At 37.3% G+C, this 22,551-nt stretch overlaps 1 protein-coding gene across 1 annotated transcript in view; it reads right to left on the reverse strand.

The window, feature by feature from the left end:
- Window positions 1-1,085: 1,085 nt before the first annotated feature.
- EIF3H (eukaryotic translation initiation factor 3 subunit H) overlaps window positions 1,086-22,551 on the reverse strand; it is an 85,952-nt gene continuing 64,486 nt past the window's right edge. The window contains exons 3-8 of the mRNA XM_058832516.1: window positions 18,232-18,399; window positions 16,619-16,718; window positions 15,049-15,198; window positions 6,801-6,921; window positions 3,373-3,505; window positions 1,086-1,350 (exon numbers count right to left, since the gene is read on the reverse strand). Coding sequence (XP_058688499.1) covers window positions 1,253-1,350; window positions 3,373-3,505; window positions 6,801-6,921; window positions 15,049-15,198; window positions 16,619-16,718; window positions 18,232-18,399 — 770 coding nt within the window. The 3' untranslated portion in view covers window positions 1,086-1,252. The remainder of the gene's footprint in view (window positions 1,351-3,372; window positions 3,506-6,800; window positions 6,922-15,048; window positions 15,199-16,618; window positions 16,719-18,231; window positions 18,400-22,551) is intronic.

Raw genomic sequence — 22,551 nt, forward strand, 5'->3', positions numbered from 1 at the left:
GTCAGTGATCTCTGACTTCAGAGTTCACTGTATGAAAGCTAACAAAAAAAAAAAGGTGCCTAAGGTTTCCAAAGCAAAAGATCAGCCTTGCAATTTGACAGATATATGAGGGCTGAACAAAATTTGCATGCATATCTACATAAATACTGCAATCACTATGGTTTAGATTGGAAAAGATTAAGTACTTAGTCTAAACCCTAGGTTTCACACACTTAGGACTTTCCAAAATATTCACCTTAGAGGCTGACATATTCCATGCTAGGTCCATATTTAGAGGATGTTATTTTAAAAGACCAAACCACACTCCTTCAGCCATTTTAGGCTCCTGGAATTCAAGACACAATGATATGCAAGAGGAAAAAGACAAAATCACAACAGCAACATGTGTGAGTTGCCATGAACTAAATCTAAAACTTTCCTGTTAAAAGGATAAGTAGACCAAGTTCAGGAATAAAGACTCATCCACATGACAAAGCTCCTGCAGAGAGGGATGCTGCTCTTTTGCACCGCTCTGGCTGTTCCAGCTACTTCTGGGTTTTCTGGCATGAACAATTCAGTAGCATCACTGGATTGCACAGACTTGCTTAGGTTGAAAAAGACCTTTAAGATCTCTTAAATCCAACCATTAACTGGTTTTCATTCCAGTTCTTGATTCCAGATTCTGATTTCAACCCAGTTGGTGGCAGCAAGGGGAAATGGGAACACAGCAAAATATGGTGGGGATCAGTCTCTACATCCCATTGGTTTTGTATGTTCTGAATGTGAAGTCTAAGAAACATCTGTGATACAAAAGGACCACTGCACCAGACCGTCCAAACAGATTAAAGTAAAAATGAGCAACTGCCCCAAGTGTCTAGAGCATTGCAGTTTTAACTTCTCAACCAAAACTGGGAAATCTTAAATTTCTTCTCCAAGTCAGTTATACTGAATATTTGTAATATTTGTTTTTATTTCCAGCTCCAAGTTAAATAAAACTTGTATTATTTGCTATGACTAAACATGAATAACTGCCAAACATTTATAAAACCTGAGTGACCACAGAAAATTCCAGTTCAATAGGGCCAACAAGCAAGAAAATACTAAAATATCATTAAAATGTGCCTTTATTTTTCTATTATAAGAGAATTCTACATAAACCATGCTGACTCTGTTTTATTAGACTTTCCTCCCAATATAATAAATTTTCAGGATGATCATGAACAGCGTAAAGCTGTAAATAACTCTTCTTGTTGAGGGCTACAGCAAAGTTTCTTCAGTTGTTGTAATCCTGGAGAGCCTGAGCCATGAAAAGCTTGCCCAGGTTCTGTGCATTGAACTCCTTAATATTCTGGCAGTAGGTATTAATTTGACCTGTCAAAAGGAAAGAGTAAACCCTTGTCAGTTTTGAAACTCAAGACACCCCAGAACATAATTTTTCAAAAGCCAAATTTGTGTGAACCACTGAGGATTTATAGAAAAGCCACTAACTCTGCTGAACTACTCTACACTTAGGAATTTTACATTTTCAGGATGTTCAAATATATTTGGGAAGAAGAAGACACTAAATTAGAAGAACAGGTAAACTGGTATGCTCAAAAAACCCCTTAATTTTCCAGCAATACTACATACAATTTCTGAAAATACGTATGACAATAAAAAGAATAAGCAATTATTCCTGCTGAACTGAAAGCTCAATGACATTAATTCTTCAATTGAGCTACTCTAAAAATTCTACAAGACTGAATTTCAGTTCTGTTTTTATGCATATTTCTCTACTAAAATATTTGTAAGAAATATTTTTCAGCAGCACATTGGAAATTGTACCATTCCTCTCTGACATTCTGCTAGCCTTTTTTTCTATCTAACATTTCACTTTATTTGCTATTTCAAAAGTCATCAGGGTATGAAGATTTGTCGGTGCTTTACAAATCAAACGTGCCCATCAAAACATTTTTATACTCTTACAGCTACAAGTTATTTCCCTTGTTAGCTAGGAATAGCAAAACATGAAGCCAGTTTAATCAAAATTAAGGCTGTTTAGAAGGCCAATAAACTCTTGATTTAATGCTCTACTTGAAAAGTTTTTAAATGCCTCAGAGACAAAGAGCTAAGTCTTATTCTTTATCCACAAACTTTACTTCATTTAAGTTGAAGTGGATGCTTTCAATTCTTCCCCCGACCATGGTAAAAGAACAAACAAAGTGCTTTGGCTGAAAACTGTCTTTTCCTTTAAGTATAATAGTTTTCAATTCCTTCTCTCCTAAGGGGTGATTCATCCTAAGCTTTCACTTTCATAAAACACACATCTACATACATACACTCTTCCGTTGCATTTATAAGCTCTGCTAGAGCTGAATATTAAAATACTTTAATGCAGCTAGGATTCAGTAACTGCTAAAAACTATTAAAACAATAGGGTTTTCTAAAAGCCTCTGTAAGAAGTAGTAAGTCAAGAACATTATTTCTTCTAAACAAAGCACTTATCAGTGTGAAGCTATTAAATATTAAAATAATCTCTTGGTCACTTCAAAATTCAGGTAATTCAAATCCACTTTTTTTTTTTTTCATGTCAAAGCAATCTTTGATGTACAGTACATTACTAGGATTTTTAATTTTCTCTCAGTACAAAACATGGTGATAGCTATCTGGTACAAAAAGCCTGCTACACTTAAACAATTTGCTTTCTCATGACATTTTCCAAACTTATTTTACCTAGCAGGGCACCTAGGTTGCCTGCTCTCTGTTGACACTGTGAGGTCCCAGGTGTTTTTGCCCTCCCACAAGGCACAGGACAGGCACTGACAGTGGCTATGCTAGCAGCCCACCCATGAACTGAAGAAACTGGTGAGTGGTATCTCTACCTATCTATGCCTTGTTCCCATTTTTATTTTCCTTTGCCTGGCAGTGCAAGAATATGGAGATAGTTTCCCTAAATCTCTGGCCATATAAAACAAAGAAATGATCCCCACTCTATTTGAAATTAAAACTGTCTCAGCTGCTGCAACAACCAGTTCAAACCTAAAAAAGGTTATCAATAACTTGGGGCTGCTGTTCTGAATCAGAAGTTCCAGTCCAAACATCTTATTCCTGAGTCCTGTCTGTACAGCTCCTGATCTTCTGGAGCTGAGGGAGGGCCTGGGGCATGAGTGAAGGGAGCAGTTACACCCATTGATACAGAAACCCTCCCCCATGGAGCATTTCTCCATCTCTCCATTATAATCTCAAATTTAAAATATCAAGGACAGGTTTTGGAATGCTACCAAGCCAAAATATCACACCATAATGGCAAAGGTAATGAAAACTTAAAAATGTTTTCAAAGGATACAACTGTACTTTTTCCCAAGCAGACATTCTTATGTTAAAAGGAAAGTCAAAAACACTGCTAAACATTACCTGCAATAAGGAGTGACTCCATTCTTGGAGGTGGTTGTGGTGGTTTAAAAAGCTTATTGATGTCCTCCTCAGGGAGAGGGGGCTCTCCTCGGCTTTGACGCTGTATATTTTCTTGCTGACGTCTTTGCTGATACTGAAAATAAAACAACAGAATCGAAATGCAGCAGGACTTACAAAGCTAAAAAAAAAATTCTTTTCAGATGTTTTCAACAAACCAGGAAGTATGTTTTAAAAACTACATTATTTAATGCAATTTGGGTTACTACAAACAATATAATACAATTCCCAGTTTAGTTCAATTCACTGGAAACAATGCATTCCTCATCCCACACACTGGCAACTTATTTAAGTGAGATAATGGAAAATCATATAGTACTGAGGTAGTGGGGTTACCTTCTAAAATTTTTCAGAGATAAATACTGTATCTGATGGAAAGAATAGAGCATGGTTGATAAAGACCTCCACTGACCCACACAATAGCGAAAAGCAAGGTTGGAATATGTAGGTATGAGAAGCTACCATCCTCAGATAGTTGCACAAACCAGAAATTCTCCCATTTTATGCAAGCTAAAGGTCAAAACAATATTAATGTGAAAGGGGAAGAGAACTTAATCAAATAAGGTATTTTAAGACAAAAAATATTAACTCTTAACTGAGAACAAAGTGGTGGCTGAAACCAAGCACAATGGTTCATTTCTCCATTAATATGTTAGAACAGCAGCTTGTAAAAGTTCTTCTGCTATATGTTTAAAAAAACCCATTTGTTTTCCATACTGCTCTTTGCCACAGATTACTCAACTTTTAAAAAAAAATAAGACAAACACTTCTGCAGCTATCAGATAAATATTTGTTCTTGAGATGCTCATAAATTCAGAAACCATGTGAGATTTCATACTGTATGGTGGCAGTGAGGACTTAGTTATAAAGTTTGTCTTCAAAGCCCTCCTATTCAACACAACAAAAAAGTCTTTAAAATGAGGAGACAAAGAGTACAGAGTGTTTTCTCTCACTTAAATGTATCTGTGATCCAATGAGTCTGAAAACAGTTCTTACTTGGTGGCACAATCTAATGAAGTAATTTTTTTCCAGTAGTAGTGACAAATACATGTTTTTGGACAATGTTAAAAATAAAATCTGAAATGCCCATATTTGTATGTGAATTGCACGTAGTCTCTTCTTTCTTTGCATTACCCCATTCGCTTCTCAGCAGTCTGCCTATTATTCTTTATTGAAATGGCTTGCTCTTAATCACAATTGCTCCATTTTCGAAATGAAGTTACGACCACTAAGTATGCTGCAATGAGCCATTACTAAAGCAGCTATAGTTAGTAAAGAAATTAAGTGAGACACCATGGAACCTACTTTGCTCTGCTTTTCTAAATAAATAGATACCCTTGTTGTTAACAAAAACCTTTGAAGCAGATGCCATCTTTCTATTCAAATTAGGCAATAAAGGAAAAAAGAAAATTCTGAAGATAACATGCATGAAGCTTCTATGTCCTTGGGAATTCTACAGCCAGGACAGACCACTGATTCCCTAAAATGTTTCCTTTTCCAAGCTACACTTTACATATGTGAAAAAAACCACAATTTTGATTTTAAAACAGTCAGTGATGAAGCCTTTTACCTGAACAACAGGTGCTCTTTTCCATAATCACTTTGTGTGGCAACACCTGCAACATTTTTTCTTAAAAGTGACCTGGCCCATTTTTCAGATGGCCAATATTGAATCTTATCATATCTCTGTCTGCTAGATAAAAGAGTTCAAATTTATTTTTCATGCAGGTTTCTCTTGAGTAAGCAAGTGATTTATTAATTTATCACATTATGTGAATTCTGTTCACCAAAATCTTCTCTCCAGGCTTTCAAACAGTTCTCACAGTGCTTTTTTCCGATTTACCACCATCCTCCTACAGTCAGATGGAGCACTGCTTTATCTGTGCAGTAAGAGCAAAGAAAGTAATACTGCCTCCAAATACCAGAATAGTTAAGGCTGGACGAGACCTCTGGAGGTCACCTTGTCCCACCCTTCTGCTGAAGCAGGGTCACCTAATGCTGCTTGTCATACTGAAGATTCTCTAATTAAATGGATTTTAATTCTAATTCTCTAATGCTTTGGATTTTAAAGAGGCCATTTGGCACCAGGAACTGAAAGTCAGCATCACCCAATCAGCATCACTATTTATTGACACTAAGCATGACTAAAATATCCTTTCCAATTAGAGAACAGTCCAACTTGTTCACAGTCCATTGGACTGTTTCTTTATTTCTAAATGCATGACTACATGTGATGGTACTAAGACATGGTTTGGTTTGGAGCAAAACTTGTAGTTTCACCTCTTTAATTTACTGAATCTCTTATTCCTGTGTCCATGGTGTATTTATAAATTATTTTGGTTTATCATAAATCACTAATAAATATGTAAAATAGCAAAGAAAGCTAAATCCATACCACATATCACTAGAACTGAGTTCATTTGGTAACTGCCCACTGACTAATCCATTTTATAAATCTTTTCATATTGGATTTGTGTGGTAAAATTTTGGTAGCAGAGGGGCTAAAGGGGTGGATTCTGTGAAAAGATGCAAGAAGCTGCCCTCAAGTCCAATATGGCAACAGCAGCAGGCTCGGAGACCAACCCACCACTGGCCAAAGCCAAGCCCAGCAGTGGGAGTGGCAGCACCTCTGAGATAAAACACTTCAGATGGGGGGAAAAAAGGGAAAAAGTGCCAGCCAAGAGAGAGGAATGAGAGTATGTGAGAGAAACAGCCGTGCAGACACCAAGGTCAGTGAGGAGGAAGATTTCCCTGCAGCCTGTGGTGCAGAACATGGTAAGGGCAGCTGTGCCCCTGCAGCCCACAGAGCAGGGGAGGAATGTGAAGGGACCTATGCGTGAGGAGGAAGGAACAGCACAGATGTATGATGAACTGACCACAGCCCCTATTCCCTGTCCCCCTGCACTAGTGAGGGGAAGAAGGAGAGAACATTGGGACTGAAGTTGAACTCAAAAGGTAGGGATGGGTAAAGGGAAGGTGTTTTAAGATTTGGGTTCATTTCTCATCACTCTACTCTGATGTGATTGGTAATAAACTAATTGTCCTATGTCAAGCCTGTTTTGCTTGAGATGGTAATTGGTGAGTGATCTTGGCCTTAGATCAACCCATGAGACTTCCACATTTTTTTCTCCCACACCCAGCTAAGGAGAAGAGTGATAAACTGGCTTTCTGGGGCATTTGGCACCCAGCCAAGGTCAACCTACCACACTGCTTAATTTTGTATTTTTGAAAGATCTTGCTTAGATCCCAATTAATCTGTCTTGGATAGCATAAGCCAAAAAAAAAAAAGTTTTTTGGAAAAAAAAACTTTTGGAGAAAAATAAAAGTTTGTGGGGAAAAAGTGCTCGTCTAGCTTTCTCCATGTTACCTACCTGATGCTTCTGCTGCTGCTGCTTGCTTACATTCCTCAGGTAGGTATTGTATTTAACAATGTCTTGGCTCATCTCATCCACTCTGTCCATCAGCAGCTGCAGACTCTTCCCAAGGTGATTACTGAAAGTGGAAAAACATTAATGAAAGATTAAATTTACTACTAAAAACAAAGATTTAAAATTAAAAATTCAGTCTCTTGACCTGTATTTCTGCACTAATGGCACATTTGCAAATTTTTAAGTTCCTCAATACCTTTGTACATATATTTATTTGATGATATTTTACATGGCATCTTCTCCTCTATATCTTTGCCTCACTGCAAACATCAAGTGTTTTGGTCTTTCCAGGAGCCTCACAGTAATGAAAAAACAATGGCTTGCATCAATTTACAGTTATTAGAGATGCTGGTCATACATCTAAAAGAAAAGGTCTGATGCTTTTGTGACATGAAACTCAAGCAACATTCCAGGAGATGTGCTCAAAGTGTTTGGCTTCAAATTATTTTTTAGAATTCACTACCTGAATTTGGTTCTTCACAAATTTTTAATTATTCCTCTGATAAATATTATTCTGAATAAGAATAGTTAAATATTCTTCAGATCTCCATCTCATTAACTAGTCTATCAAACCATGCCTGGAAGTTCAGCAGACATGGTTTGATCCTGGTTTGTTGAGAGGGAGTGCTGCATCCTGTCCAGCCAGCTCCACATTCCATACCATAGGCAACATGGAAGCAGCAGGCTGGGCGCGTCCAGCTCCAGTTATGCGATCTACTGCCTTGGCCAGACAAATGCAGTCTGTTAAACAACTTTTATTGTTACCATTTTTAGCAATGGATTCAGTATTTTGCAGGAATGTTCAACTTAAGGTATACCTTCCAAGTCAAAGTTTTGGAAGTTTTTAGGTCAGTGCCCATGGAGACATCCTCCGAAACTGTGTTAACAGAATAGAGCAGTGAAAGAAGGACACTTTCTGCTCTCTCTTGATCCCTTTGATCAGAAGCTGGTTTGTTGGCTCTGTTGTCCTACTTGGCTGAAGACCAACAAAACTCCATCTTTATCTTCCTCAACTGAAGTCCACTAATACTCATGAGAGTTTCTTTCCATTTAAAAGTTTGTTGCACTTCAATGTCAGAATCACATCCTTCAATCACTGTTTCACCATGTTATCAGAGATTCTCCTTTCACAATGCTTTCCTATCATTCTACAGCCTATGGACGGACTGGAGAAACAGGCATAAAGTCAAAAGGGAGCCACGCATGTAACACTATGCACATTCCTCTCTAAGTGTAAATTATTCCCCAAATCCATAGAACTCATAGCTGGAGACAGAAGCTGGTCATGCACTTAGGAATACCTGCAGAGAACAGAGCTGGAGGCACCCTTATCTCTGAGTGCAAGAACAGCTGTTTCTCTCACTGAGCTGCTTGCTGAACAAAGGTCTGCATCAGGAACTTCACACCACAATTTATTTACAAGCCAGAGTGTTAAATCTCAGTTGCATACATAGGCAGATGGTGAGGATTTCAGCTCCACAGCAGCAAGAAAGGCGCCACTATTATAATTATTTTTAAATTTCTTGGGGTTTTTTTTGGTTGAACATTTCAAGCACATGATATTTAAAACTATGGAATATTGCCATGGCCAGGGGCATACATGTTTTCAGTTTTTTATAGAGTTTATACTGTATGGAGTTAGTGTTAGAACTGGATATTATCAGAAATGCCTGTGTAGGTACACACTAATAGCTTTGTAAGGTATGTGCACAACAGAAAGAAATAATTATTTTACAGATAGTGTCCATGTGAAATATAGCTGGTTACAAAGAACAATTTTATGTGAACCTCTTTGGGACCAGCTTAGTACAACAGAGTATAGAAACAGAGAGTTATTGTCAGAAGTTGCAGTAACACAGTGTTTGCTCTCATTGCCAAGGCAACAAAAAACAGATAACTTAAACAGATGTGAACTGAGACATGAAGTGATAAGTATGCTGCAAATACAGGACCAGGTTTTTCCTCACTTCTCATATGGCTGATACCCCTTTTTTGCCCCATCTCTTTAAAAAATAGACAAACAGGAAGCAGTTAATAAAAATGTGTATGTATGATCTCTAAGCAAGTTTTATTCAGCTGAAGTTTATTCTGCTGATACTTAGAAACTTAGTTATAGCTCCAGCCCATAACACTCATCATACACTTAATTTTCCCAAAAGGTGCTTTAGACACCTCCATATGTTGTGCATTCCCTGCAGCAGATCTCCAAGACCACACTGCCAGGTACCTAAATGCTCACTATGCATCAATACAACTAAAAAAAAAATTAATTTTTTTTTTTTTTTAAATATATCTATATTTTAAAAAGTGGGGCCAGTAAGTGCTGCTTGCATCCTTATATACACTCACTTCCCTACAGGGCTCTGTGACTGTCAAGTATAGACAATGTGGAGCTCAGCACTTGCATTTGTTGTTCTGAGGGGATCTGTAATAAAGAAACTGCAATTTCAATGGCTGCATTTCAGTCAGCAGATTCAGCAAAAGAGTCAATTAAATTGAGTTTAAATTCAAATTAGTGAGTAATGCAGACCAACAGAAACAGATCTATAAAGCAAAACAGCTGGTGCTGAGAAACCAATAGCCATGCTACATGTGTTTGGGGGGGATTCTTATCACTACTGACATGGTCCAGTGATCTGAAAGTGGCTGAGGCACAGTAATTATCCTCCCAAAGCCTCTTTTCAGTTTAGTTTCATCTGAAACAAATCAGGTCTGAGATCACACCATGGTGATGATCTGAGAGCACCCTTGAATTGAGCTAGAAGACATCACCACATTAAGATAGCATCAGGAGACCACCACTCCTCTAGTACAGTGAATCTTCATGTAAGAAAACTATCAGCTTTCCTGCTAAGCATCACAAAGTCCCCCCTCTCACACGGGGACTGTGTTCTTTTTTGTGAACAAATATAGATAATAAAAGAGGGGGGAAAAAAATAAAAATCAGAAAAAGTATCTGCTATGTGGATTCTTACACATCTAATTAAGAATAATGTTAGAGCACTCCTTCACCACAACTGTTACCAGAATCATGGACCAGTAAGGAGTGACCCATAGAACTTTTGGAAAATTATCATTTGAGACTTATTTGTGTAGCTTAGGTAGCATAATCAAAAAAGCCCCAAAATGATGAACACATACAAACTGCCAAAGGAAAACTGTCAAAGCCTCTTTACATCATAAAACACACTAGAAACTATAGTCAGGAAAGCAGTTTCTTAAGCTGTTCATTTTTTCTGTAACAGCCTTATATGTGATGGGGTAAAATTGTTTACCCACAAGGGCAGGTATAAGATCAGGCAATTGACAGATGGTTTAATTCTGATTCCTTGTTTAAAAATTATCAAATACAAGGGTCAATTAATTCTGAGGTTTCTGAGAAGTAGAAACCTGTGAGCAGAACAGCCTAATCTGCAGATAACACTGATGGTCTTTCCTGTCTTGTTCTTCGTGCTGGTGAGCCTGCCTTTGGCAGTGATGCACTCCAGCATCCCCAGAAGGAGAAAGCAACAACTATACCTTAACTGAACTCACAGCTCACTCACTGCACAAGGACATCCTCGTAGGGTACAGATCTGGCTATGAGACCTGAATGCAAACCTTCCTCTTCCCAAGGAAGTGCTCATACCACCAGAGCCTCCCTTTGCAGATTCATTTTAAGGAGAGCAAAGGTCCAGGTCACTGTTGCCATCAAAGGCAGTTTAAGAGGTTCCAGCATCAGCATCTTTCTGCCTCTCCCTCTCTGTCCAAAGGTTACAGCACTCTGAGCTGTATGGATTCAGCTGTTTGTGTGGGCACACTTCAAACACTTTCAGTGAAACAGTCTACTGTAAATGCAAAAACACCCCCTGTTGGGGTTTCCATCTTTTTTTTTTTTTTCTTTTTTTTAGGGAGGCAAAGGCTGGAAGGGAGGAGTGGGAGTCTGACTTCTCCCATCAGACTATTCCACAAAAGCTATTTGTACAGCCATGTTCTAAAACAGATGAGGAAATAAAAATCTTTGAGGGTAGGAGGGATGTAGAGATGAAATGAGGGTAGTGGGGAGAAACAAAGCAAGCAGCTGGGACTGGAAGCTCCAACTGGCTCCAATTCTGTAGCATTCATAATGGGGAACTACACATGAAGCCCATATTTACTTCAGCATTTTTAATCAGCAAAGGACTCCAGACACACTTGCTAAAGGTCTGAAACACCCAAAGTGAAGCCTCAAGTCAGACACCCAAGCTTCAAAGAGACGCAGCAAGTCCCATCGCTCCCAGTGCCCATGTCCTGCTCACTAGTTTTCCTTCTCTAGGCACAACTCCCAGGCTTCAGCTGGCACAGCCCATGGACCCGTGTCCCTCTGTTCCTCTGAGACCTGAGTCACAGTGCTGGACCCAGGCACTGAATTTTGGGCTAGGACAATTCTGAAGCTGGAGATGTGCAAAAAAGACAGCCCCCTAAACTTGCCTACAATTGCCATAATTGGACCCCTTCACTTATTTAATTTTATTTTGCTTGTACCATGGCTAAGAAAGATGAGAACAAGGAACAGCAAGTGGAAGCATTAGAAAATGCTACATCTGCTGCTCATTTTTTCCACTTTCCATCAGCTCCACTGAGGCCCCTCTCAGCCACTGTTTTTTGGGAAAGGTGCCATCCTGTACAGAACTTTCCTCCTGGTGGGAACAGCTTTGGGTGGATTAGAGAAGTACTGCTGGGCAAAGCACATCTTTTTGATTAAAAATTTGTAAGGTATATTCCCACCACTTAGCAGAACTTGTTTGCATCTCAGCATTTCAGCCTGAGTTCAACCTGTGCTGTTTAAGAGGATTTTGTCTGAATGAGATATGTAAGTCAAGAGTCTTGAGTTCCATTTTGTTTCCTATTCTGACTTTGATGTGTGCCTTTGGGCAACACATTTACTCTCTCTCTCCATGTCAGGTTCCCCCACGTGCAAATTAGAGATTCTCTTAATTACCTTAATAATCCGTTAAGCACATTGAGAGTTTTGAATAAGCAATGAAATGTGTAAAGGTTAATATTGTTTTTAAAAGCCAAAGCAACTTTTCTTATGTTACCTCTGCAAAAATACTGCATCTAATGTTTGAAAAATATAACTGCCAAGTAGAAGTTAGTGCAGTAAATGTTCAGCACATGTTTGCTTCTACTGACGCACACTATTAGAAAAATTGCTTGAGACAAATTGAGATATTATAGAACAACCCCATTATGAAGCTAGACCACAAAAAAGCTTTTTTTAATTTTAACTAGATCATCGATAGAATAACGAAGAGATGGATGAGAATGAGAAACTTGGTTGTAATTATTTCTCTGAAGATCTGGAACATTATCTGACAGGATTTTAATTCTTGAGTCTCTATCAAAAGACTGGCAGTTCTCCAAGGTCTTCAAGACATTTTGGTCCTTAAGGGTAGCAGAATAACTGTTTGAGTAAAGACCTTTACTTGCTATTACTTGCCAGCCTTGTGCTAGTCTGCCTTCAACTTCTTTGCCTAGAGTACTTGAGTCAATTCACATTCCACAAGAGAAACACAACTTTATGTCCAAAAAAGTAAATTACTATATACAATTATCACAGATATACTTCAAATGGAGAAAGATACTAAAGTGCAAGCAAAGTACCCCAAATAGGTAGAGCTTTAAACTCAGACAAGGTAGGTGGCTGAACATGTGAAAATCCTGATGAAGCAAACTCTCCAGAAGAGAGAGGAACTATGGGTAAATAATTTTTTTGCCAAAATCATTGCTTCAGAGAGTATAAAAGTTCAGGGATGCTCCCGAGGCACCAAAAAAGACCCCCAAAAGCCCAACCAATTTGAGACTCCAAAGAAATAAAACAACAACGAATACCCCCACAAAAAAACCCAAAAAAACAACAAAAGAACCCACCAAAAACAAAAAAAAACCAAACAACCCAAACAAACAAAAAAGCAAAACAAAAAATAAAAAACACACACACAATCAAACAAAACAAACTAAGAGAAAAAACAAAAAACAAAGCCAAACCAAAAAAGTAGCTTTGAAATTACTGTCAATAGCAAAGTTAAGTGAAGAAGACATGTACCAAAATTAAAAGTTATGTTAACATCTGAAGTGCTTTAGCCTAAACTGCTGAAAGAGAAAAATAAGGAAACGTGAAAATAAAACTCCAAAATATGGAGCTTTGAAATCCCTAGTTCAGTTAATATAGGCTTTGACAGAGTAACCTTTGTAGTAGCTGAATTCAAGTAAAAACTAGCTAAATTCAGCAGGCAGTACAAGTCACCTAACCTTGAATAAAGCAGCATTAAAATGCTTTAATTTGCCACCTGCTTTGCCAGTTATATCAATATAAGATATCATTGAATGTAACCTGCCTAATAACTAAAAGCAGCTATCAAATATTAAAAAAAGGACACATACAAAAACTTCCAAACAACCCACTGGAGTAATTTCCAAAACTTTCTCTCCTTCAAACCAAACTAAGCACCTTAAGGTCCTCAAAGAGACCAGGTGAACTTGAAAAATCTGCCAGGAAAGTCTGTTTTTGTTTTGGGCTGGTATTTCTCTTGTTCACCTCTCATTCCCTTTACTGATATGAAGACCAACAAAAAAGCCTGTCTTGCACCAGACATTTAATACCAGAACAGAAAGCAATTTGTACGGTTCTTATCTTTTATCTTGAGTCAGGACAGTGGCACAGAACAGTTACTGTGTAAGACGTAAAGCTGTGATTTGTGATCTGTTCAAATTACTTTCCATTTCCAGAACTGCATTGTGTCACTAGCAGCAGCCCTTATTAGATCCAGGGTGCCAGGTAGTTCCAGCCCTTTACGCAGGAGGAAACCCAAAGAAACAACCGAGGGCAATGCTGTCAGGTTACCTGGAAACCTTCTGTATCCTCAGCATGGGCTTCCTTTTCACCATAAAGTGATAGAGCTCACAAAGAATCAAATCACTGTCATCTCCTACATCCAGTGCTCACCCTAATGGGAAAAGCTTTGTGATCTTTGACAACGGAAAGAAAATGACTTACAGAACACCTGCAGGGTCCAGCAGACTGAGGAGTATCTCAGCAAGAATTCTTCACTTCATTAATTCCAATGTGCAAAGTAACAACTTTACTGGACAGAATTATTGACTAAGTACTACCTGTGGCATGTGTAAATACCCCAGTAGAGTTCAACCCTATAGCTGTTTTCTCTTGATCACTTTCTCTAAAAGCTATGAGATCCCTCAGAGCATCCACATAAGGTCAAGTAGAGAAAGAGGAAAATTTCTGCTAACTTAGGCAACATAGGGACCACTAGAAATACAGATCCAGTAACTTCAGCCTTACATCATGGAGGAGGGAGAGGGAGCAGGACAAAGAAGGAAAAAGAAAAAAGGCCACTAGGATCAGAATCTTAACAGACAATACCTTGATGACAAAGTAAAGAGTTTTACCCCAAAAAACTATTAATGAATACAACCCAGGTTCAACATGCAACAAGATACCACAATATTTTGTGTACATTATTATTTTGATCAGACCAATAATAATCCAACTGTATTGTGCTGCATAAGATTTAAATACCACCAAGGTTTTTTTCATATTGCTAGAAGTCATGCCTACTTTGTAATCAAAAGTGTATTTTCAGGACAAAGTGCTACAAGAAGTTATTGTTAGACAAAGTTATGAGAAGATAATTTTAGAAACTCTTAAAACTATTTCGGACATCATGAATGCTGGCTGTCTTGACAATCAGTGACATTTTTGCCAGTTTCTCAGAGCCCTTATTATTTTATTTTCAAATTCATCCTGCTACCAAAGTAAAAGAAATGCAATTTCTTTTTTATTAAAATAATTTATGTAATTACTTAAGGACTATTTAACAAAACCAATTTTTTAATAGATCTATTTGCCTGAATTTTCTGAGTGCCCATTTTTTCTTGAAGAAACACACTCTTCTGAAAAATTTATACATTTTAAGCACTGCATAAAGCATATGAGGCTTACAGACTGAATTTAGTCTGTGAATCTAATGCTACAGTTTTACCATGCAGTTTTTCCTTCAGCAAAAGAACATGAAGGGTAAAGTGTTAACCCCATTAAAAGTCAAGGCAAAGCTTCTATGGACTGTAATGAGACTGGGATTTCTCCCAAGGTGTTAAACTGTGGTTTGGGAAAGCGAATAAAAGTACATCCATTATTGTAACAAGTACTTACCTGCTAGCCAGACTGAGCAACTCATGTCTATCGGCTACTGCAGATTTCTTTTCCAGTTCCCACAACATCACATTGATCAGGTATGAATTCTTAATTACAATAGGCACTTCTTCAAACATGTTTTCATACGCAATATTTGCTTTTTTCAAGCTGTGGAAAAAGTTATGGAATATTTACTAATATAAACAGTAACTCTCTTACTCTCTTTGTTGAACTGGTGCTCCAACAAACAATAATATTGTAAAAATTCTTGATTTTCATAATTCCACAATTAAACAAGAGTCAAGTTTCATTAAGAAAGCATTTGCATGGCAAAACCACACGTTTACAAAGACTAGGAAAAACTGCTCTAGGAAAAAACTCCCGTAAGACAAGCAGCTGCCTTGCTTGTTAATAGATTACCTATGTGAAAAAGTCTCCAGCAAGAGACTGTACTGACAGGATTAACTCTGTCCCTTCCAAAATATTTTACTGATTTTCCTGCCATCAGTCTTTCTTAAACAGATCTGAAGCTAATTACCACATGATGCTAAAGTACCTTTAAATACCATTACTACAATGAAAAACAATTTTCCCAATACCTGAATAATTAAAAATTTTATTGACCAAAATATTATTCACAAAATATTGTATCTTTTGGAATAATTAAATTCTGTAGTGTATATTAAAACATTAATTTCCAGTGTGTATTTTTTTAAAATATACACAAACATATACATACATAAAAAATATACATACGTGAAAAAACCTACTGCTATTGCTTCATAATAAAGTAAATAGACAGTAATATCTTTCATAAAATCTGGAGATAAAAGCATGATTTAGAAGTTTCTAAGGAAATAGAGCCTTCACTTCTTTATGAATACATACTGCATTTTAGAACGAAAACTTTTGCTTTTTGCCTCCACCCCCCCTTTTTTTTTTGACTGATCAGAGATTTGTTTGTCCATCATTATAATTTTAGACACCATGCAATGAAAAGAATACATTTTTCCCTCAACACAAAAAAAGTGATTTCAACAAGTGTTTGTGCCTTTGCTATTGAACAGCAAGCAGCTGGAGGCAAAGGATGCTAAGGCCTACAGACCTGGAACGAGTAGCTAATCTTCTGAAACAGATTTAGAAGTCTACGTTACTCCAGAAGATTGTGTCCATATGGGGGAGTTAATCTGGAGTAAATACACTGGGACAACTATTCCAGAATACCTGTTCTATTTTAATTCTGCAGAAAAATTAAAGAGCTTAAAGACAGATCAGTTATTCCCCTCCCTCCATTCCTTTTTTTTCCTGTTTTTGGCTCTGTTCCCACATATTGCTATCTTCCCCATGATCCTTACAGCACGCCCACTGATGAGCCCCAAACCCCATGCATGGAAATGCCCAGCTGGCCTTTCACACCTTCTCAGCCCACTGTGCCACTGCACAATTAGCACTGCCCACACAGGTTCTCCCCAGCACACACAGTTTTTACCTGAGCTTTTAAAACACAGCGTTCCATAATCCCAGGTACCGTTCTGCATCCCAATAATCCAGCAAACCCTGTGAGAAAACATTCTTTGAAGTTACTTACGCTTCTGGAGAGAAGTCTTTTTCTTTGCAAACTTCCATCAGTTTGGGAGTCAGCCTATATGCCTTCAGTGACAAAGACCCTTGGGCAGTCTTAATGGGATCTATTATTAAAGATGGAAGGAAGTCTATTATTATCAAACCCAGACTGCCTTTTTCTTTTTAAATATAAAAACATAAAAATATAAACATAAACAGGAGGAAAATTACTAAGTAGCCTTAGTGAAAGGAAAATTAAGACAACAAACACATAGAAGACACTATAACAGAGGCAGTCCTATTGCACTGCTATGTAAAATACAACCAGCAATATACAGTGACACCAATTAGTAAGCTTAACTTGGAGAACTTGGGGGGAATCTTGATCCATTCTACTCATATTATTTCCCCATTAAAGGTCAAATTCACATTTCCTTTTTTTTATTAATTATCCATAGAACTTATGTAAGAGTGACCTCATTTAAATAAAGACTCTTCCTTCCAATAATTTTGCAGTAAATTAAAATATTCATTAAACAACATTTTATATGATAAAAAAGTAATTTTAGAGTAGCAATAAGCTAATTCAGATGAAGCTGCCATGCTGCTTTGTGCATGACAATGTAACTGGTGTATACAAAGATTTGTTTTGCTTTGACATATACTCTGCCGAATTTAGGGGGAAATTTTCTAAACAAACTGTTACATTCCTTGGACAAAGAAGCTTAACACTTGCAGCACGATAACAGCTGAAGCATGCCAACAGGAGAATAAAAGCTGTGTTAACATTCATGTTGTCTGAAACTTAACACAGTAAAACTTTTAGCAATCGGTGATAAAATGAAAACCAAAATAGACTGAAACAAGTGGAAAATTCATCAAGGTCTGATGATGCAATGTTTCCAGCCAATATAAGTATACTTTAACAACTTGTTCTTTACTGTAATCCAATTGTTAACATACTGAAACAATTTTGGGGCAGCTCATAAGATTGATCGTATTCATTAGTATTTTTTCTGACAGATACTCAGGACGTTACATTTACTTCTCAGCTGGAAACTATATGCAAGTCTGCCAGATATGGCAAACTGTGAGTGTTTGGGGAGGGGGAGGCTATAAAGCTGTTAAATTGCCTACGGTTCTGATACAGCACAGAACATCTGGTCTGGAGAGCTTGAGGAAACACCATTAAATAGGCAGAAAAGAAAAAAATCTTTGTGCTAAGAAACAGTCCAGGTTTTGTATGCTTCTGTCAGAGGTATTAAAAAAACTTGGCAATTCGTGTGATGATTGGTCAGTCACGTACAGAGCCAGACACGCTAGCAAGCAGGGTTTGTTAGACATCTGGTCGGGTTCCACCAGCCCCTTCCACGAGGGAGGGGAGATGAAGGAATAAAAATGAAGCAGCTACTCCAGCATTCCAAAACGTACACATCAGGGCTCTGATAGCAAGAAAAATAAACAGAAAGAAGGAAACCCTGTCTAGACTTAGCTGCTGCTGAGGCTGCCGTAGACACAGGGTTGGTATTTACTCGAAAAGGCCTGCCAGGCTACTCTTACAGGCAAAAGACAGAATACAAAAATAGTAGTAATAATATTAAGAGGGGAAAAGAGTAATAAAGGAAACCTCATACTAACCGTAAATGAGAACTACAGACTCCTCAATTGCATGCTGGTAACTGAACTGGGAGTCCAGGAGGGCACGGGTGACAAAAGAGCCATAGTATGTGGACTGGTACCAGCCAACGTGAAGATGATCAATGTTTACGTGGCGCAGGCTTCGCATCATTTCCATCTGGTATTGAACTGGATTAAATTAAAAGTATGTTTAAAAAGTAAACTTACATAATTGGTACTATTTAAAGAGAAATATTGATACTAAATGAGTAAATTCTATTTTATTTTCATTTTTGCAACTGCCTAGAAATTTGTTTATTCACTGGACTATCTTCATTAAAATCCAGAGTTTCCTCAGAGAATGAAAGTAAGACCAGCCTGAGTAAGCAGACTTCTTTCAGCTGCAGTTCATTGCTAAAGTGATCAACGAACTGTTACACATCATTTACAGTGTGCATTACCTTCCTCATTCATAAAAAAAAATAATCTGATACTGGGTTTCATTAAGCAGTAACATCTTACCATTTAGTAACAAAGACTTACTGTGATTTAAGTTGCAATACTGTCTGAAATGAGGTGACTTTTGGAATCAAAAGGAGAATTATTTCATGAGTGTATGAAATATATTATAAACTGGGTCTTTTTCACAACATAAAACTACATTTTCAGTATCAGAGCTTGGGGAACCAGCTATAGCTGTTAGATAGTTTTGATTGCATTTTACTTTCAATTTTCAACATTGTTTCTATTTTTAGGTGTATATAAATGCAAAGGATGCATGGATGTACATATTTTTGGTTCTAATACACATATATCTAAATACTGCAAGTTACCTTAAACATTAAGGAATGTATTTTTTGTAAGGCTTTTTACACCAACAGCTGTAATGTTTCATTGTACCAATACAAAAATCCTATTTCTATTAAATGTTTAATTCAAACAGATCATCTTCATGGAGCAGAGTTCTAGTTAGGAATATTTAACATAATTCCCATCAAACAGAACAACACACTTTATCACTTATCGGACCTTTTAAACAGACAGACACTATGCTGGTTAAATTTAAGGAAAGCGAAATCAGTGTGATTATCAGATGAACCAAGAGTCTGAGCCAACTCATAGGAAATCAAATGCAACAACACCATACAGTCCTTAAGTTTTGTCTGCAGCTGCAAAAATTACAAAGATAACACACACACCCCCCATGCGTTCATTTTTGTTAATTTTTTTCAAGACTTCTACAGACGGAATTACAATATTCACTATAAAAGAAAGAAACACTAATTAATTAGCTGCAGAATGCGCTACATTTTCAGACCCCACTTCATATCCTTTCAAAAGGGAAAAAAAAAAATCCACACATATTATTTAAAGATATGAGTAGATATTCTTCAAGACTGGACAAATATTTTTCCAGCTTATCGCTCACTCTTGCAGCACAAACTACATTCTGCAGTCTTCTGGCCCTTCTCATTAAATTGCCATATCTGACTGACTGTATTTCTGAAGTAACCTACATACACTTACAGAAACCCTCGCAGACTTCTTCTATCAGTATCTCCTGGTGATTGCATTCTATACCATAGTATCTTAACAAAAATTACTTGAAATTTGTGTTTCATCCAGGGCACCATGATAACAGAGCATCCTGAAACTAATACAGCAAAACCACCCAAGCTTTGCTCTGAAATGCCCTAACACAGGCAGTAAAGGAGAGGCCTGCTCAATATGCCTGTCTCTAAACCAAGGCAAATCTGGAGATGCCTCTACACTCTTCAGGGCAGCCTGCACAATTGATCAAACAGCTATTTCCAATATGCAAACCTTCCCTCCTGCCAGACCCAAGGAAGCTCATTGTACTACTTCCAGAAACAGAGGCCAGGCTGAAGCTCCTTACCCAGAGCCCAATGCTTTTGCATCTCAGTGTTTGGCTCAAAAGTAAAGATCTAGTTTGTCAGAGGCTTAGTCCTTAAACTCGAAAAGTTTTTGTGGATTTTTTGGAAGTGAAGATGGTAAGTTTCTAAATTTTATAATTGAAACAAGAACACAAACCTTCTCCAAAACAAACTAAAAGACTCCAGCTGTAACCATGATTTTGAACTGAAAAGGTATATGGCCCAGTTATTAAATGTTGCTAGGAAAAACTCTTTTGGTTAAAAGAAGCTTTTCAAAGGTGTATCTGTGTGGAAAGCAAGAATGACTTGTTTCTCACATGACTTGCTACAACATGCGAAAAAATGAAATTATAGTTAGATCCTTTGTAGCCAAATGAAGTCATTAAGAGGAAAAACTAGAAAGGACTTTCAAAAGCAGCTGAAACATATTTTATGATAATTAAATGAAATTAAATGAAATGTGCACTTTTAGATAGCTGAGCTAGACTGCTCCTTGCAGTGGCAATTCTGTTTTAATGGTGGGCACTCTCAAAGTAGAGGCAGTAATGATGGGGAAAAGATACTTAGACATAGATTCCTATGAAATCATGTGGCTGATACATCCTGATAATTTCCCCCTTGAGAAGTGTAATATTCAAGAGCAGGAAAAACATCCAGATCCTTTACAAACTTGAATAAAAGTATATTATGCTCTCAAAAGTGTTCTTCTGAGAGCTAACTGGTAACCACGTTCCAGGACAAGCTCTTTTCTTAAACACAGTACACCCAGCAACATGTAAGAGATGTAACACAACATAAGAGATACTGGCCAGAAGAAAAAGGACTCACTGAAAACCGTCCAGATTTCATGTCAGCAATTCCTCCTCTCATGGCTGTTAGCAGTTAGATGATAATGAAGGCAATATTGGAAAAAATGTCCAAAAACCAATAAAGCATCAATAGCTAACATCTTTGCCTTGGGAAAACAACTGCAGAAATTAAAACATGATGCAGTCCCCACCAGGGAGAAATGGAAACTCTTTTAATCAAACATATATATTTTGTAACATGTATTAGTAGCTAGATAGCTCCAACAAGCTGCCAACTTGTACAAATGGGTAACAGTCCCCAAGCTGCTTTTGTTGATACCGTCACCACTGTTTCTTTACATGGTTTTCCCAATCTGCAGAACATCATCTTTTCACCTACAAGCTTAGCACAGACTGAGCAAAAGCTCCCTCTCGCCTTCTATTTATTACTCAATCTGCTGGCATTTGGGACAGTTGTGAGCTTTTTCTAATGAATTCACTGTTTCATGTCACAGTCCCTCCCAAGCCACTCTGCAAAGCTTACACACTTAGTCTAAGAGCAACCAGAACTCAGGTGAGCAAAGAAAAGGGCAGGAGAACAGCCAGACCAGGATGCTGCCCCCTGGTCCCTCACATTTAGACAGTGTACCTACATTTTAAAACAATCTATTTGTTCAGGGATGTCCTTATGATGAGGAAAGCCAACAGCCACGCTTGCACTGAGAATGTGCAACCTCTGTCTCCTGAGCCATCATTCCTCTCCTGAGCACCTTTCTGAAGTAACTTTTTTAACAAAGTATTCTCTTTTGTTATTATTAAAAAAGACCCCCTCCTTCCTCTAAAATGGCAGGGTTTTGTTAGTTTGCGAACAAATGTAGGGGGGAATTAAGAAAGCTAGAAAGCATTACTATAATTTGTCTAAAGCAAACAAAGTGCAAAACTATAAAATATGAGTGATTTCCTTGAAAATAACTGACTTGTGTGAATTTCTATTACCAAAATGCCTTGGCTGAAAAATCTTGACAGTAAACTGTATTACAGTAGTTTATTCGTTTTAATAAATATTGTAAAATATTTTTAAAAATACTAGAATAACATAAAGACATTTTCCTTTTCTAGAAAGTATTGCTAATATTAGAAACTTTATCTGGGCTTTAACATATAGGAGATATATACTCTATCTTACAAAAAAAAAATTAAAAAATTAAAAAATTTTTAAAAATTTAAAAAAATAAAAAAATAAAATAAAAAAATAAAATAAAAAAAATAAAAAAATAAACCCAAACCAACCAAAAAAAAAAAAAAGGGGGGGGGGGGGAGAAACCAAGCAAACCACCAAAGAAAACCTCAACTAAAAAAAACCAAAAAAAAACCAAAAAAACCCCCAAAACAACAAAAAAGAACCCCAAGCATAAAACAACCAAACAAAATATATCAGACACAAGACCAAGAACTGAGCTCTGATGTAATGGCCCATTCAACACTTTACAATTCAATCATGTTCTCTATACCGTAAAATATCTGGTCAATAATTTCACTATTGGAAAACCTAACTTCAGAATAGATCAAAACAGCTGAAGCAATGAAAAAAGATCCATTGTTATTCTAAAATGCAAACAAATTTAAAACCCTGGAGTTCAAAAACAACTGCCAAATTA

The sequence above is a fragment of the Poecile atricapillus genome, chromosome 2 (genome assembly GCF_030490865.1).
Source record: "Poecile atricapillus isolate bPoeAtr1 chromosome 2, bPoeAtr1.hap1, whole genome shotgun sequence".
Classification (NCBI taxonomy): Eukaryota; Metazoa; Chordata; class Aves; order Passeriformes; family Paridae; genus Poecile; species Poecile atricapillus.